Raw genomic sequence first — 17,960 nt, 5'->3', positions numbered from 1 at the left:
GTAAGAAAATACACATTATCACGACTTTCTTTAACAAAAACGTACACATTTTATATTTTGTTGCACTAATGGTAGTAAACCAAATATTTAATTACATCAGAGTTCGTGCGCAATTTTTTTTTTCATTTAGCCTGACTGAGACTAGTTTAGCCTGACATTTTTTCAAAGTAAGGAAAATCCCCTTTAGAAGTCATTTTGGGTATTGGGGGGGGGGGGGTTTGATTAGTACTATTGTAGTCTCTGACTTCAACCAGCTTTAAAAATCTGCAAAAAGCAACTTATAGCTTACTTACAACTCAATAAAATAAGACTAAATTGTGAAAAAGGTGATGGACAAATAACCAATAGGTGAAAAATGAATTGTACCTAAAATATGTACTCCCACAAAACTTAGTACTTATTATCTTAAAGCTAAGTTTTAGTGTTGTGAATACATCTTATAACTTAAAACAAACAGTAAATACACGAATAAACTCTTAAGAGTTTTAATCTAAAAGTATTTGGTATAAATCGTTTAAATTAGAAATTAAAACAGTTCAACTAACTAAGCTCTGAAAAACATAGCTGATGTAAACAAATTTAAACAAACAATTAAGTTGTTGAACTAAACTGTAATGTTTAAACTGTATTTTTTTTATTTTCATATTATGACGTATATAATCTACTCAAAACAAAATAATGAACATTTAAAAAAATATAGACTCAACAAAAGGTTTTTAGCATTTATTTTTACAAATACTGACTGATTTTGTCTTTAATAACAAAATCTTTATTTAGAAATAAATTCACATCTCAATTTGATCTTTAAAAGATTTCTCAATTTTTATTAATTAAAATTTTCAAGCATTTGAACTGAGGAAAACTGAGATTCTCAAATTTTTAAATAAAAAAAACTGATTTAGCCTGACGTTTTTCAAAAAAACTGATTTAGACTGACTTAGCCTGATTTAGTCTGACGCGCACGAACCCTGTTACATACAGTTTTATTTTTCTGTACAACTTTGTTTTGTAACATTTAAAAACTTTTAATCTCTGAACAAATTTGACTAACACTCAAATAGAGTAGAAGTATCTGACTAAAATTTTTCTACATATTGAATATACATATGAACACCTTTTCGAACTCTTTGGAATAAAATAATTTTGTTTTATTGACACCAACGCTTTATAACTACTTATTAGTTTTTAAATAAAGTTTATATGTGCAATTTATTAATAAAAAAGAACAAAAACTAACAATAAGGCAACCATTCTTTGAATAATATTAAAAGCAATTCAAAACATATTCTTAATTTACAGCAACTTTTATAAATATCGGATAAATAATAGAGGTATTGATAAAAAAAACATATAAGCTTATCAAATTTATGCATATTTTGAAAAAAAAATGCAATAAATAAAACAAGCTTTAAATTATTCATTTTGCTTATGATTTTGAAACTTGCAACTTATTATTAATAGATAGTTTGAGTTAATAAAAAAAAATCTAAAGTCATTATTTTTGTAAGAAAAAAAATCAATAAAATTATAAAAAAAAATTCATAAAAAACAGTTGTAACGTTTGTATGTTGATTATTAAAGTTTTTTTTAATGTTACCAAAATAAAAAAAAAGAAACTAATTTTGAATACAATTAGATTGGTAAAAACTCAATGTTAATTAATTTAAAATGTAAAAAAGCAATATAAATTAAAAAAATTGTGTAATTTAAGTTAAATAAAGGTTAATAAGCCAAAATAAGATGATTTTTATTGCAATATGAAAACTTTTTGTGCATTTTATGTTGTATATAAAGAAAATATTGTGAAACATTAAACCTTTTAGTTTGAATATTTGATGTTATGAATAAAACTGGGTATGAATACAAACATGTTTTAATTTATTGTTGGTAGTATTGTATGTAGATTGTAGACTTAATTAAACCTTTTAATAAAAAAACTTTAATTTTACAGATATAAGCTTGTTTACTTTTCATTTTATATGACAACACCTCACTAAAGTGCTTTTAGAATCAAACTTCTTTGCTGTTTTCATTTTGTATTTTGTGGAAAACCTCATTAATTTTTTTTTAATTTAAAAACGACATTCTGATAGACAAAACCCGAAAATGGCAGGAAAAATGCGTCCCTAATAATAAATCAATATATAAATAAATATTATAAGTCTTTCCTAAGCGTCAGATCATCAGTTAAATTTTCAGCCACAGCGTTCCACTTTGACGAGTTTTCAATCAGGGAGTTCCCCGAGGTGTACTCATCTGTGGTGTCATTTTGCAACATTTGCATGTACTGTTTGATGCAGCCTATCGAGTAGAAACATTATCCCGTTCAGTATGAACCCTCTCACCATTGTTGGGTTGAATCCACTGTTGAAAAATATTGAACTTAAATAGTAATGTTATAAAAAAAACTATAACTTTGTGTGTAGAACAAAAACTGTTTGTATATTGAACTGAAACGATTAATGTCAAAAAAAATAAAGCATTGTTGTTATATTTTAAGACCTCTTACTTCTAGATTGTTACAATATAAAAACCTTAAATTATAAATCTTAAACCCTTAGTTTCAAATACTAACATACAACTATTAACTTAAGTCCTTACTTAACCCTAATATTTATAACCGTTATCTCTAAACCTAATCTTTTATAATTACAGTTATTGTGCAAAAGTTATTATAGTTCCCTGAAGTTTAAGTGTACTACAAAAGGTTAACCATTATAGTAAATTAGCGTATACTCAAAATATTAAGAATCATTTAAACTTTTTCAAAAGTATTTTATTAATAAAAATAAGGTAGTTGAAGGTAACAAGAATATTCACTCATAGAAAAAAAAATTTAAGTAGTACTATTATTATTATAAATCTTTATTTATAAAGTTTTTATTTTCAAAAGTAAAATTAGTTAAAAACCTGAAGAAAACTTTAAGTTTTCCCCTCACTGATTTCTTGCTCCTGTACAATTTCTTGAAACAATCGTACGCTCCGTTGTACTTGGTCTTGTGCCCGCTTATCTTATCCGCTTGCACCCTCGATTTTACGACGTCAACCGGATAATTGCAGGCGAACGAAGAGCATCCGGCAATACCACCACTGAATGTTGCAGCTATCAATCCGTATAATGTGAAGTAGTTCGTTATCTGTTTGAATTTATCTAATTATTTTCAAGATTTTTATGCTAGTTATATCTAGTTAAATTATATTGCTGAATTTTGCCAGCATTTATTTAATTTGTGTAAAAAACGTGAAATAATTGGTCATCTATTGACTGAAATACTTGTATTATTATACTTGAAATACTTGAATTTTTTTAAATAAAAGTTGGTGTTGTTAACTTGTATAATCTTTTAATTAGTTTATAGCATTAATCAATAATAATATTATTGAGATACTTATACGCTTCATTTTAATAAAATATTCGTGTAAATTTATCCACTATATGTCAGTATTGAGAAGTCGTGATATGTCAAGTGGCTACTGATGTAACGTTAGGTCAAATTACTGACGAAATATTTCGTTTTTTTGATGGTTTGTTGAGTTTACACTGCATACACGGAATTCAGCGGTTTATGTACGTTTAGTAAATAACTATTAAGTTATATGAACTAGATTAATTTGTTTTCTACTACTATTTATGTAAATTTTAGGATATGAAAGTATAATTAATAATTTTTATTTCAGTTCTGACCTTAATTAAATAAGTTAAACGTCAATTAATAAAGCTTATAGTTAAAACATTTTTTATGAGTCTAAACGTTAAAAACATTTTTAGATAAGTAAAAAAACGCATATAAAAATAGAAATAAATGTAACACAAATATTTATCTATAACAAAATATTCATAACTTTTACAAATAAAGCCTACATTGAAAACATCTTTGGAAAGAATTCAAAACATATATAATAAGCTATCGAAAAAAATAAAACAACTAACATTTAAAACATCTTCGGAAAGGTATAAAAACATTTAAAAAACTAAGTAAAAATAAAATAAACAAATTAAAATATTAATAAAGTAAAATAAAACCAAACAAACATTGAAAACATCTTCGGAAAGGTATGAAAATACGTAGAAGTAAACAGCAAAAGCGGGCATATCTCTGACAATTGTGACTGTCAACCCTTTGTAAATACCTCTCACACCGTAGTTTGTGTATATGCGTTTGAAGATTTCATGCATTGAGTATTGCTGTTATAATAAAACTATTTGTTATTTAATATTCATTTTATTAAAATAGTTTGTGTATATTCTTTGAATATCTCAGCCATTGAGTATAGCTGTAAAAAATAAAGTTATTTTATTAGTTCTTAAACATTTATTTTATTAAAAACAATTTGTGCAAATGCGTTTGAATATCTCAGCCATTGAATATAGCTGTAAGTAATAAAAAACAATTATTTGTTTTTGAATTTTTATTTCATTAAACGTAATTTTTGTATATGCGTTTGAATGTCTCATGCATGTTATTCATAATCATGTTAGTCATAATCACTGTTAGTATTACCAATGTGAAACTATAGTTTTAAAATTTACTTTTAATCGCTGAACAGTTTATTTGAAGCTCTTGAGCTTTTATTCTTTAATTGAGCAAAGTCTTATATTGAAGTGATTTTGATTATTTTTAGTTTAATGTAAAAACGGAAATTTAACAAAACCCTTAACATAATTACACAATTTTTGACATTTTCATTAAACTAAGCACAAATTACTTAGAAAAAAACTTTGTGTATCTCTGCCATTGAGTAAAGTTGTAAAAACAAAATAACTAGTTATTGAATATTTATTTTATTAAACACTAATGTGTATATTCTTTGAATATCTCAGCCATTGAGTATTGCTTTAGAAATAAAAGAACTATTTTAATTGATATAATTTCTTAATGCGTGCTTGTTAAAACTAAGTAATGTGCTTATCTTTAGAAACAAGCTAAAAACTGATACTTGTTTTTTTATACAATAGTTTACCTATTTTTAGATTGTTTTTTCTGCTAGAAACACTTAACAAAATATTGAAACCATTTTTAAACCTTTTTTTTAGTTTAATAAAGTGTTCAGAGATTATAAGTTAATTATAAAAATAATAGTTTCACAGTGGTAATGCTACCAATGATCGTTTGCTAAATCATGTTCAATGATTTCATATGTTTGTTGTAACAGTAGTACTTAGAAAAATTAATTGAGCAAAGTTATATTTGCTTATTTTGAAGTGATTTTGATTATTTGTAGTTTAATGTAAAAACAGAAATTTAACAAAACCCTTTTACATAATTATACAACTTTTTGAAATTTTCATAAAACTAAGCATAACTTGCTTAGAAATAAACTTTTTTAATTTGTCAATTTAAAGTTATTAGAGTAAACCTTGTGATGCTTGTAAACTTGAAAAACACTCAAAGTTTTGTTATCAAAAATAGTGTTAAGTAAATTAAGGTAGTTGTTTTTGCAAGTAAATTTAACACAGTTACTAATAAACTCGTTATCAGTTATTTTATTTTTAATCAAACAATTTTAAATTTTATTTCACGTATTAACTATTCATATCTGTTACGAATAAACAAACTGGTTTGAACTTCTTAAACAATAAAAACTTATTTGATATTCAAACTTGATAACAACGCTAATCCAGATAAAAATCTAACGTTGTTTAAAAATATCAATTTATTTATTATTTATTTACAAACTTGTAAATTTTATTTTTTATGCTGCCATTTTTTATATTCAAAATTATAAGTAATTTAATAAAAAATTAAATATATTAACGTAATACATATACTATGCTATGTTAGGGTAATGTATATAGCTCTTGATATGCAACCATTTGTATAACTAACATTTTTTAAATTGTCTTAACCGAAAAATCTACTTAAGGTCACATGAACTAAAAAAGTTAAATTGACTTGTAATTTTGAAACATAATTTATTATAACAAAATTATTTTAATACTATAATCTATATCTAGATATATATAAAAAAATGTTAACAGTTGAAAATTTAAACATAAGTAATAGCTTTAATATCTTTATTTATTATTTAAATTTTGTTAGTTCAAAAACTCAAAAAGTTAAAGTGACCTAAAATTTTATAACATAATTTTTTTAATTAAAATGTTTTTAATACTAAAAGCTGTACATTTTAAAACAAAATTACAGTTGAATATCATAATATAAGTTCTAGTTATTCAAAACTTAGTCTATATTATGGTAGAACAGTAATATTCAAGTTATAAATTCAAATAAAAAATAGTAACACTGTAAATAAAAATATCAATTTAACTTTATACTAGTTTAAAAATACTTATAAAGAAAACAAACTTTTATTTTAAACTACAAAAAAAACATATAAAGACGTATTTTTTTACTTGCTAGACATAGAATTACAGTTTTTCAACTTTAATTTAGTTTTTTATTTACTTTTTTTTTACTTCAGTGAGACTGTTTATTTCTTTTCAAGTATATACACAATATGATTAGTATTGATAGACGTATAAGTATATTGAATAAAAAAATTGTAGTATAATTTTTGTATAACAATATGTTTTTTGTAAAATACTAAATTAAAACCTAACCAAATTAAAACTAGTTGTTATTAATGATAACTAAATAAAATGTTATTCACTGCATATATTTAACTATTCTATTTATAATAAAAGAAAACTAGTAAATTATTTTATTTTAATAATCTTTTTAAAGTTTTTGATATTTACTATGTTAAATATTTGATAATTACACAATAGTTACCTTTAATCACAAAATTCAATTTAAAAAACATTTTTTGTAGATGAGTTACTTTGAAAAGATAAAAATAGGCTACACATGGTCTAAATTTTATAAGGATTTTTTAGCTTAAAGTAAAAAATTATAAATGTTTTTATAATAACTTACATTTTCAGTAATTTAAACATGTGAAATAGTACTTTTTTTTTTTGTTAAAACTTATTATTACTAATATTAAAAATTCATAAAACAGTTCTCTTAAAAAAGCAAATGTGTAAACTTATTAGTTTTCAGAAAACAAATAATTTATTTTAATAACATATTAAAAAACTTCAAAATATTTAAAAACAATCACTTGCACAAAAAAAAATGTTTTTTGTGGGAAATTTTTTGCCCAGGCAATATGAAACGCAACATACTTTAATAACCTTTCTACTGTATGTTAAATTAACTTCTATACTAGTTTATATCTATAAAACTTTTGTTGGTATTTTCGCCTAGACAAACTTTGTATTACAAAATACCTTTGCTAATATCACTGAATACTTGAACTAATCCTTTAAACTTTTTCAAGATGCATAATAACTTAGTTGGAACGAACTACATGCATTAAAATTATGTAATGATTAACAACTTGTGTTTGAAAACTTATGTAAAATTATTAAAAAGTTGAAATATTGAACTATTTGCTTCTGTGCAGTACTTATCAGGTAGTTAAAGTTAACAAGTATTTTCTTAAATAAACAATTGTGTACAACTTTTATAGAATTATAAAGCTGTATTCAATAACTATATAATATTTATTTAACACTCATAAATATAAATAGTAACAATAGTTGGACTTAATCTTGTGCCCACACACATTTACTGTTTACATTTAATAAAATATAAAATTAGACATTTGAAATGACAAATAGAAATAAATTTATTATTAAATTCTTTAAACTAGATGTTTGAGTAACTTTGTAAATCATGTATAAACAGCAAAGAAAAAACGAGTTAACAACAGTACTTTTAGTAGCTTTTATCAAAATACTTGTACTTGTATTAAACAAACATATTTTACTGTGGTATTAATCAAACATGAAACGAACAATTTAAACATGAACTTCTTGTTCAAATAGTATATTTGTTGTATGATTGACCAAACAAACTAAACTTGGACTTCAACAACTACTTGTTGTTTAAATAGCTTGTTGGAATGAATATTAATCCTTTTAAATACCTATTTGACTAGTAAGTAATCTTTAGTTGTGTAACAAAGTAAGTACATAGCAGAATAATAAAACACTTAATCAGAAAGCACAAATATTAGTACGTAAACAAGCAAATACTTAAACCTTTAAAAAATTTAAAAAATATAATCCATCATAAATTAAAAAACACAAAACCCTTGAAAAGAATGAGAAATTACAATTTATTAAAAGCAAACAAACAACTGCGTATAAAACTGAAGGAGAAAAGTCTTAATTGTGTTACAAAATAAAAATTCAGCCAAGGAAAAGTCAATAGAAGTTTCTCAATAACAAAATTTTCTACAAACTTTAATGAGTCATAACACAGTTGTTAGTAAAATAATACATTTTACCCATATTCAAAATAACTTTTATACATTAATTCCCAGTTTAATGTCAACAATTTCATTAAGATGTTTTTTTACAACTATTTATAAAATCATAGAGCTCAAATACACAAGATGAGTAGATTAAAATATAGCTTTAATGCTTAATAACTATTTACTAATTTTATATAAACTGATTTCAATTAATTGTTTACTACAAAGTTTATAAGACAAAGAATTATTTTGAGTTTAATTTATAAAACAACTGACATCAAAAATATAAACAATATAAAAATTTATTAAATATTTTAAATATATTTACAAAACTTTTTTTTAAATACTTATTTATAGAATAAAAAATGAGTAAACAAAAAAATAAACTTAAATATAAATAAACAAGTTTAAAAACAACTTTCACATATTTTTTACATATTTTCCACATCAGTGAGCATTTCAATAAATACTACTAATCTAATAATAATAATAAACTGTTCAGTTTACTAGAGTTACAATATTTTTTAAATAAAGTATACAAAATAATTAACCTCAAAAAGTATATGAGTACATACAAAATATTACTGAATATTGGATATTAAATATATTTTTCAAATAAAGCATACAAAACAATTGACCTCAAAAAGCATATGAGTACATATAAAATATTACTTAACAACTTTCACATATTTTCCCCACATCAATTCAAGTCTCACATGAAAACGTGTGTGATTAATACTCGGTTCTCATTGGCTCACATCGTAGGTATACGTATCACGTTTCATGTGACGTAATAATGCTTTTGTGCGCCGGAAATTTTTTTCTCAAATTTTCCATTGGACGACTAGTATGGCTTGTCTACTCTATTTATATTTTAAGCTTTCACATTACTATATTTTTTATACCTTTGTGCTTATTATTTTGACCTCCATTAAACTTATGGTATGATCTTAGTTGCAGTATTTTAAGTTAATTCTAATAAAACTTTGCTTTTCAAATTTATAAGTCATTCTCTTTACTTTTTTTATTATTATTATTTTACAGCGCATGACTCTTAATCTATTTTTTTATCTTTTAAATAACTTCAAGGATATAGTAAAACTAAAAACTTCTTATTTCTTACTTCTTCAATTAGAAGTATTAGTTTATAAATTGAGCAGAAAGTCAAATGAAATTTTATTTTTTAAATATATTTTTCACATTAAAAATACATACTAAATGCTAAACAATCTTTGTTTTTTTTTTCGCACTTAAGTAACCCATGACATGATCAAAACTGAGACGTTATTTAAAGTTTTTTTTAGCTTTTATCTATAAATACTTTTTTTGTTATGTAAACAAGCGACTGAAGTTTATGTTTAAAATTTGTTTTAATGTGTTTTATCTTTAATTCACTGTACTAAATTTTGTCTTTAAACAAATGATTTTGTATCTTTTATCTATAAACATTTTTTCGTTATATTAACAAGCAACTATAGTTTCTCTTTTCAGTTTTATTTTACCAAATCTTTGATACTCTGCAACTAATTTTTGTCAAGTATAAATTTACAAAATTTAACTTAAAAGTTTTATTAAACCAACTGTCTAGTTTTTACAAACATTTAAAAACAGTTTCAAAAGCAATATTGTTAATTTTGTACATTAAAAATAATACAGTTATGGTTTAATATTTTAGATAAACAATAAAAAAAAATAATTCAGATTTTTTTTCTTATAGACTAATTATAATAATAAAGTAATTTTCCATATAATAATTAAACAGTCAAAATGTAATTGAGTGCTTAGAAATTAAAGCTATTAAAACAATATAATTATGTATAGACTTAAGCTTGAGGAAATAGACTTCAAATAAAAGAAACCAAATTAAGCTAAAACTTAAAATATAAAGATCCATGTCACAATTACACTTTTATATAATATTTTTTAAAGAACAACAAAACCTATTTTTGTCATATAAATTTTTTTACACTACTCCAAAAAAAACTCTGCTTTCTTACTGCTACAAAAAACTTTAATAAAATTAATATACTTAATGAAAATAAAACAACAAATCAAAGCGTATGGTAAGTTAAAGTTACAAAAAATTCATACTTGAAGTTACAAATTACTAATTGAAAGTTTAACTAGTTCGTTATGACATCATTAAAATGATACAGAACATTTTTGACAGCAGATCTTTGTATAGATATAGTTCAAGTTTCAATAAAAACAATTCATTATATGGTAGATAACAATATCTATTAAATAATTTATATTTTTTTAAATAAGAACTTCAATAAAAAGTCTTTAGAAAAAGTATAATTCAAAATGTGTAACTAACTATTTCTCGTAAGCTTTTACTTATCAAACAAAAACATAAAGTATGAAAAATTCATTTTAAGTCATTTATCTTATTAAGTTAGTACTAACTTTTTTTTTATTGTTATACTAATTTTTCTAATATTTTTGATTTTAATTTAGTGTATAGAATAGTTTTCAAAAAAAATACTGACAACAATTGTTGTCAAATCAAAATAATAATAAAAAATCAAAAAAAAATTTGGCATATTTATACTTCTGACTTAAATTTAACAGCTTGATTTACAACAGGACACAACTTTTTTAATCAATAATTTATCTGGTTCAATTAACAAGTAATTAAGTTGAATTTCTTAAACGTAAATGAGTTTCAATTCGAAATAGTTAATAAAAACTAAAACATAAACATGTAGAAACGTTTATTTTATAATTCAAACATAAAAAGTCTTACAATTTTTTTAATAACTCAGTATTCAGTTAAAACAGCAAAAGTTTATATAACTGACTCATTCATACTTTATTAATAATAAATCAATTTGTAAATACAAGTATTTTTCTATTTTGTAATATAATATTTAAATGTTCAAGACTCAATTAAAACAGCATACATTTTTGTAACTAACTTATTCAAAATATACTTAACTACCAATGATGTAACCAACATACATTATTTTTATGTTATATAAACAGTACATATGTGATAACATTTATTTATATTTATGCACTTCTTTTAATAAAATCACTAAAACAACAACAAATATTAATTTTTTCACAAACCTTACCACTAGCTATTTTCCCCTTCATACCTTGAACTTGCAGTTGAGTTTTAACAAGTTCGGCAGGTGAGGTGAAAAAACTCTGGACAAATCCTGCTCCGGCTCCTATGACAATAATAAAATAGTTAATGTTAATGATAATATGAGTGTAAATAATGAAATAAATTCAAATAAAAACTCTGGACAAATCCTGCTCCAGCTCCTAAAGTAATAAAATTTGATTTTATAAATTATAGTGGATATGAATCATAAACTTTACACTACAGCTTCTGAGAGTAAGAATATATACAATTTCAGTCAACTGTGTACAAATCCAGTTACTGATATAAGGAAATAGTTATAAATAAAATAACTAGTTGAAATAGAAAAAGAACTATTATAAAAACATTGATTTAAAAAATCCAAAACGATAAACATTAAAAATGTGTAAATGACCATAAGAAAAACATCTCTTCAATATATGAAACAAATTTGTAAATCTGTAAAACAAAATTAATATTTTATATAATTATTATATAATTGACCTGTTTGAAGACCATCAAAACCCATTTGTTTGAATCTGTCCTCAGTGTAGAAAAGTATGGCATTGTTTACTGGAAGAACACAAAATGGTGCGAAGAAACCCTTGTAGAACCCTCTAAACTGTTTATAAAATATTACTAATAAAAATTTGTAAGTTTAATTTAACTACTTTTAGAACATTATATTTCAATTGTTAAGTTATAAGAAACAGGACTCTTAAGCATGAAAACTCATAAACTTGAATAATTATAAAAAACTTATTTACTATAAAACATTATGTACTTAAAAATATAAATAAACAAAACAGAAATATACTTTTTTTTTTGAAAGTTTTAAAAACCATTTATTTTTTTTTTTTATTTTACATTTTGGTTAAACTTTTCTTAATGATACTTGTAAAACTAGAAAAATTAAAAGGGACTACAAAGAAAAAACAAATAGCTTTTTAGTTTGTAGTTCTTTAACTAAGAAAGCCAAGTGTGCTTCTTAATAAAATGCTCCACTTAATCTAAATGTTAAATTTACTTAAATAAACAAGTGTTAACAAAAAACCATCAATTTTAATGTGAAACTCTGAAGAAGAATGGACTCTCTTAATAATAAAGTTAATACCAAGTTTTACTAAGTTTAAAAACATAAAATTAATCTTAAAATTGGTTACTTAACATCCAAACAAACAGACATTATAACAATAACAAAACAAACCCCTTCAATTCTGTATATGGATGAGAAACTGTCTCTCATATTTTTATAAACACCAGGTCTCGATTGCAACCGAGTTTTTATCGTATCTACAGGATGAGCTACTGCAACTGATATACTGCCTGTTTAGTATTATTATTTATATGTAATACTTTTTCTAGTTCGTTTTTATTGTATCACAGGATGAGTAACTAATACTGATATACTGCCTGTTAATACTTAACATTAATTATTGATAGTGTTGTTACATTATGATTTTATGTAACTGATTTTAACTACATTTTTATTAATGTTTTATCCTTGTTATTGTTTACATTATATTTTTATGTAGCTCATTTTTATCACATTTTTGTTAATCTTTATACTGGGTTGGCAACAAGTACTGATATGTATCTGGTGTGAAATTTTTTTGTAAAAATATTAATTGTTTTTTATAATAAAACTTTTTATTACTGATAATTTATGATTATGAAAAAATGAATTGCCTAGTTTTGAATATGAACTGTATAACTTTGTTAGTTGTTGTATTTATTTTTGTATATGAACTACATATAAGAAAAATACTCATTTATGACAAAAATATTTGAATATTTTTTTTTTAAACATGCCTATGAAACTATTTATTGCCTACACTAGACAACATTTTCTTGTTTAAAAAACATTAATCTGGTTTTAGTTTAGCAGTTTAGTAGCTGTGAAATAAGAGCTTAACAATTATTTTTGGTAAAACATAAGTCTGTCTCCAAGTTATAATATATATATATACATATAATTTTAATATAATATAAGAAAACATTACACTTTATGTGAAATTAGTTTCAAAGGAGATATATTTTTTTTTCACTTCATTTAAAATAAAGACATAAGACTAACATTAGGGGTAGGGAGTACACCACATTTTTCTTGGTCATGTTGTAAAATTTATATTTTACTTTTTGATTTAGATGTGTTAAAGCATCATTAAGAAGAATTTAATATTAAAAAAAAAAATTCCAAAAAAAAAATTCCGAACCCAAAAATTGATTTTGACCCCAAAAATCACTTATTTTCATTATTTTTGACTTTAATAGTAATAAGTCACTTATACATGTCCTATACTTATAGTTTTTATCTTAAATTAAAGTTTACAGTTACAGGCAAACATTTAAAGACATTTCAACTGTTTTTGTTACATTATGATGTCATAATCACACAAAATATGTAAATATTTTCGATAAAATAGTACTTTTTAAAAATTTAATAAGCATAGCTCTATTTAAAATTTTTTATTCTAAAAGTAACAGTTACTTTAACATTTTAAACAAACTTCTTACTTACCTTTAAAGATTTAAATGATGTGGTACTGGTATGTATATTAGCGTGATGTTTGATGTCATAATTCATTTAGTCATAAGTGTTTAAAAAACTCTTAGATAATTATTCAATTAGTATAACAACAAAATAAATAACCAAACATTAAAAAATTATAATGTATTATAGGCAAGATAATTTTTTATGGCATCATTAAGTTAATGATTAGTGCTAATGATAGTACTTCTACCATCATTTGAACTGGAAACTGAAGGTTCAACATCAACTTCCGAAATGTATGACTTCTCACACATGTCTCGCTTCAGAGCTGCTTGTGCTAATTCTAACTCAGTTTGCTTTCAGTTACATATTTCAAATCAACATCTTCACTTATACGGCCACAACAGGAACTTAGTTGATCAGTATAAAAACATGCCTCATCTCCAGTAAGAGTATCCATGTTTTTGCCTATGTCAAACAACTTGTTAACAACTAGAGGTACGTTTTTATGTCTACCTGTAAATATATTAGATTGTCTCCATTCTTTGTTGAGCTGCCTCAAACTATTTTTGACACCTGATTTATCTCGGGTCTGCTCCTTATACACTTTACTAAAGTAATTATTTACTACAGTTAACAACTTTGATTGTACTTGTTTTATTTTCAGAACATATTCTTCACCAAATGCTTTGGTCCACTGTAAAATGAGAGCTGTTGCATACGCCTTAACACAATTATTCATCTTTTGTGATTTTGGGTCAGAACAAATGTTAAAAATGTTAATAGCAACATCATAAGTTGTTGGTAGGCAATCTCCCAGAATTATACTTAAATTACTACTATTATTCATCTGTAAAAAAATTAACAAAAACTGTTTTTTTTATCTTTAACAGTATAGTGAACTTTATAAATCTTTAGTACAAAAGCAACTAAGAAGTAAGTAATCAAATTTTTTTGAGTAAACTATAAAACACTTGAAGATCTTGTAGATATCTAATACTTTTCAAACCACTTAAACAATAAACTAAAAATTAAATAAATTTCTATCTAGTGTGTAATAAAACTATAAAAAATTTAATAACTATTAAACTTTTAAAATAAATAAATTAAAGCAGATAACATATAATTTAACTTTAACTTTTTATCTAAAACTCAAAATTAATATACTGATGATTTGTTGCACTAGCCAGTTTTACTGCACTGATAAAATAAAACTGATAAAAAGTTGCATCATTGATTTTAAACTTCATTTCTCATAACTGCAACAAGCTCTAAATATTCTCTTGAGTTCAACAATGAATGATGCAAGCATTAGTTCATTACACTAATGTAAAAGCACAACAGCAGAATAAATTAGCTCTTTTTAATAAAATGCACCCTTACAGTCAAAATTTACATATTTTGTGTGATTATGACGTCATAATGTTACAAACACAGTTAAAATGTCTTTAAATGTTTGCCTATAACTGTAAACTTTAATTTAAGATAAAAAATTATAAGTATAGGACATGTATAAGTGATTTTATTACTATTTAAGTTAAAAATCATGAAAATAAGTGATTTTTGGGGTCAAAATCAATTTTTGGGTTCGGAATTTTTTTTTTTGGAATTTTTTTTTTTTTAATATCAAATTCTTCTTAATAATGCTAAAACACATCTAAATCGAAAAGAAAAAAAAGTCTAGCAAACATCAACCCAAGTACTCCCTACCCCTACTAACATTGAAATAATTATAACTGTTTAAATATCAAACACATATATATTAAAAATTAGAAAAAAAAAATTTAACTTTTTAATAAATTTACCTCCAGCTACACTTTTAATTATTTTTTATTATAGTGTTTTTATAATGAATTCATTTAGTATTTAAAAATAAACATAATTATATAAAAAATTAAAAAAAGTACTAATATAATCTAGCTCCTAAACTTTTTAATAATTTATAATGCTTTTAGTTAAATTTATACAACAGTTTTATTTAAACAACAACTTACCCCTAGCTGAACTTTTATTCATTTTATAATACAAGTTTATTTATTCTAATACAGTAAAACCTGCTGAAAATTTAAATTATTAATTTATTATATATAATATTCCAACTAACCACCAGCCCAGCCACTGACAAACTGTTCTCCATCAAACCAACTTTTTCTCGCAACTTCTTGTTTCATTGTTATTTTGTTATACTTTTTATATAAAATCTGAAATAAAAAAGATTTCAATCAGTTCTACTCAAGTGCATTTCACACTTTTATTTTATTTTTTTAAATCATAGTTTGATGCACCTAAATTTTTTGATAAATACTGCTAAACTTAGTAACAAAAACAACTTTATGAGAACAGCAAACTAGTTGTGCGTTTAAACTTTAAAGCTGTGCTAATAACAAATAAAACAAGCTTACTTTTTATTAGTGAGAATTTTGTTGAAATTCATTATTACAAACTTATATTTATAACAAAATATATAAAATGTGTAATTTGAAATATAAAGTTAAGATTATTAAATTCAAATCATTCATATAACTAAGCAATGTGTTTTAAATGATTTAAAAAACCTAGAAATTAGTAATTTAAATACTTGTACATTTATTTAGCATGCATTTGATATTAAATGTATGAAAAAATAAACAATACTTCCAAAAGCTATCAGTAACAAGACATTAAAATATTGTCAATATTTAATAGTTATTTTGAACTCTTTATTAAGGCCACAATTGGGTCCATCTTGTTTTGTACAAATTGATTTTACTTTGTGGAGTTTTATCTTTGCTACTAGATAGCTTTTACTTCTTAACAAAATCCAAAGTAACTTTTGCAATAAAATTGGTCAAAGTGAGTGAGTTTAATAGTTTTTTTTATGAAAATCCAAAACTAAAAACAAAAATAGCTATTTTACTAAAAATATATCTTTGCCTTCAGCTATTAACTAGTTTTCTTCAAATTCTTTAACTCAGTGTGCTACTAATATTTAAAGTATTTCATTTATAAGGCATGTTTAAATTCAAAAAATTGAAACCATTTAATTGTATCAGCTACTTTTTATTAAAATAACTAAATTTCAAGAATTAATTTTTTTTTCACATTTTTAAAATGCCATTTAGTTTTAACTTTAAGGTTTTATATAAGAGCAAATGTTTATTTTCTTCAAAGTACACTTTTTCCCCTTATTGCCTTAAATACTACATAGATTTTCAACACTTGATAAAACTATATAAAAATATATAACAGTATGTTTGTTAAATTGTTCAAAGTGATTTGCACAGTAAATATTATCAGAATTCTTCAACTTACCACTAATAATGAAACCTTCTGAAAAACATATTCAAAAATACTCTAGATTATTGCTAAAAACAAAGCTTCTAACTAATTTCAATAACTTTCATTTTAACAATATTAAAACAAAGTATTTTGTAGCAGTGCTTTGTATTTAAGATTAATTTTCTTAATCAAGAACCTTTTATATATTACTTTTTTTTTAACAGTTCTGTATCTGACTTTTTTATTTTTTGAAGCCTATAAGTTTAACTATAAAAACTTGAAATTGTAATTAAAATTTAGCAATATTTCTCAATGAGTTATCATAAGATTACATGTGACTGTTATAAAGTTTTACTACTTTTTTTTGAGTTTTATAGTATCTATAATTTTTTTTTTAAACATTTTACATTTTACAGTAAATAATTAATGTGTAAACATTTCTAGAGTACCAGTTTTATAAAGTAGTGAAACTTTATAACAGTCTCATGTAGTCTTATGATAACTCATTTAGAAATCTTGCCAAATTTTAATTACAATTTCAAGTTTTTATAGTAAAATTTTATAGTGACTTTAAATTATTTTTATGGTAAAAAACATCAAAAAAAAAACTTACAAAAAACCTTTTGAAAATTATTGGTGAAAATGCATTTGCAACAGTAAATTTTGACAAAAATTAACATATCATGAAAGTTGGTTAAAACTATAAAATTTTATTTTTTTGAAATACTTATACTCTGTTTTAAATACCCCTTGTATTTATGTGTCAAAACTTTAGAAATGTACTTTTTAAGAGCTATCTTTATAATTATCTTAGGAGCTTTTTTACTTCATATGTTTATTAAATATTTC

General features: G+C 23.3%; 1 protein-coding gene across 2 annotated transcripts; it reads right to left on the bottom strand.

Annotated features, from left to right (window-relative positions):
- Positions 1–1,757: 1,757 nt before the first annotated feature.
- Positions 1,758–16,050, bottom strand: LOC145848549 (solute carrier family 25 member 48-like). Of its 2 annotated transcripts, none has more exons than XM_082953945.1 (7): positions 15,958–16,050; positions 12,567–12,685; positions 11,864–11,981; positions 11,341–11,444; positions 4,034–4,186; positions 2,911–3,137; positions 1,758–2,364 (listed from the first exon to the last, which is right to left on the bottom strand). In XM_082953945.1, exons 1-7 carry the CDS (start codon positions 16,022–16,024, stop codon positions 2,265–2,267), a joined length of 888 nt encoding a protein of 295 aa, XP_082810071.1. In that variant the 5' UTR covers positions 16,025–16,050; the 3' UTR covers positions 1,758–2,264. The 2 variants fall into 2 exon arrangements, with proteins under 2 accessions (XP_082810071.1, XP_082810072.1); XM_082953946.1 differs by lacking the exon at positions 15,958–16,050 and adding an exon at positions 13,881–14,063.
- Between the last annotated feature and the right edge of the window lie 1,910 nt (positions 16,051–17,960).

Source organism: Thalia democratica, unplaced genomic scaffold (genome assembly GCF_965202585.1).
Source record: "Thalia democratica unplaced genomic scaffold, ktThaDemo2.hap1.1 HAP1_SCAFFOLD_1519, whole genome shotgun sequence".
In the NCBI taxonomy this organism is placed as follows: domain Eukaryota; kingdom Metazoa; phylum Chordata; class Thaliacea; order Salpida; family Salpidae; genus Thalia; species Thalia democratica.
Note: the sequence above shows the minus strand (reverse complement) of the source record. Positions and strands in the feature narration are given on the sequence as shown.

Excerpts from the sequence above, each read along its gene's own strand:
- LOC145848549 (XM_082953945.1), bottom strand. The coding sequence starts at position 16,024 with ATGAAACAAGAAGTTGCGAGAAAAAGTTGGTTTGATGGAGAACAGTTT. Across the intron at positions 11,445-11,863 it reads TTTTGATGGTCTTCAAACAG|GAGCCGGAGCAGGATTTGTC; the intron begins GTCAATTATATA and ends TTATTGTCATAG. Across the intron at positions 3,138-4,033 it reads TTTCCGAAGATGTTTTCAAT|ATAACGAACTACTTCACATT; the intron begins GTTTGTTTGGTT and ends AAATTCAAACAG.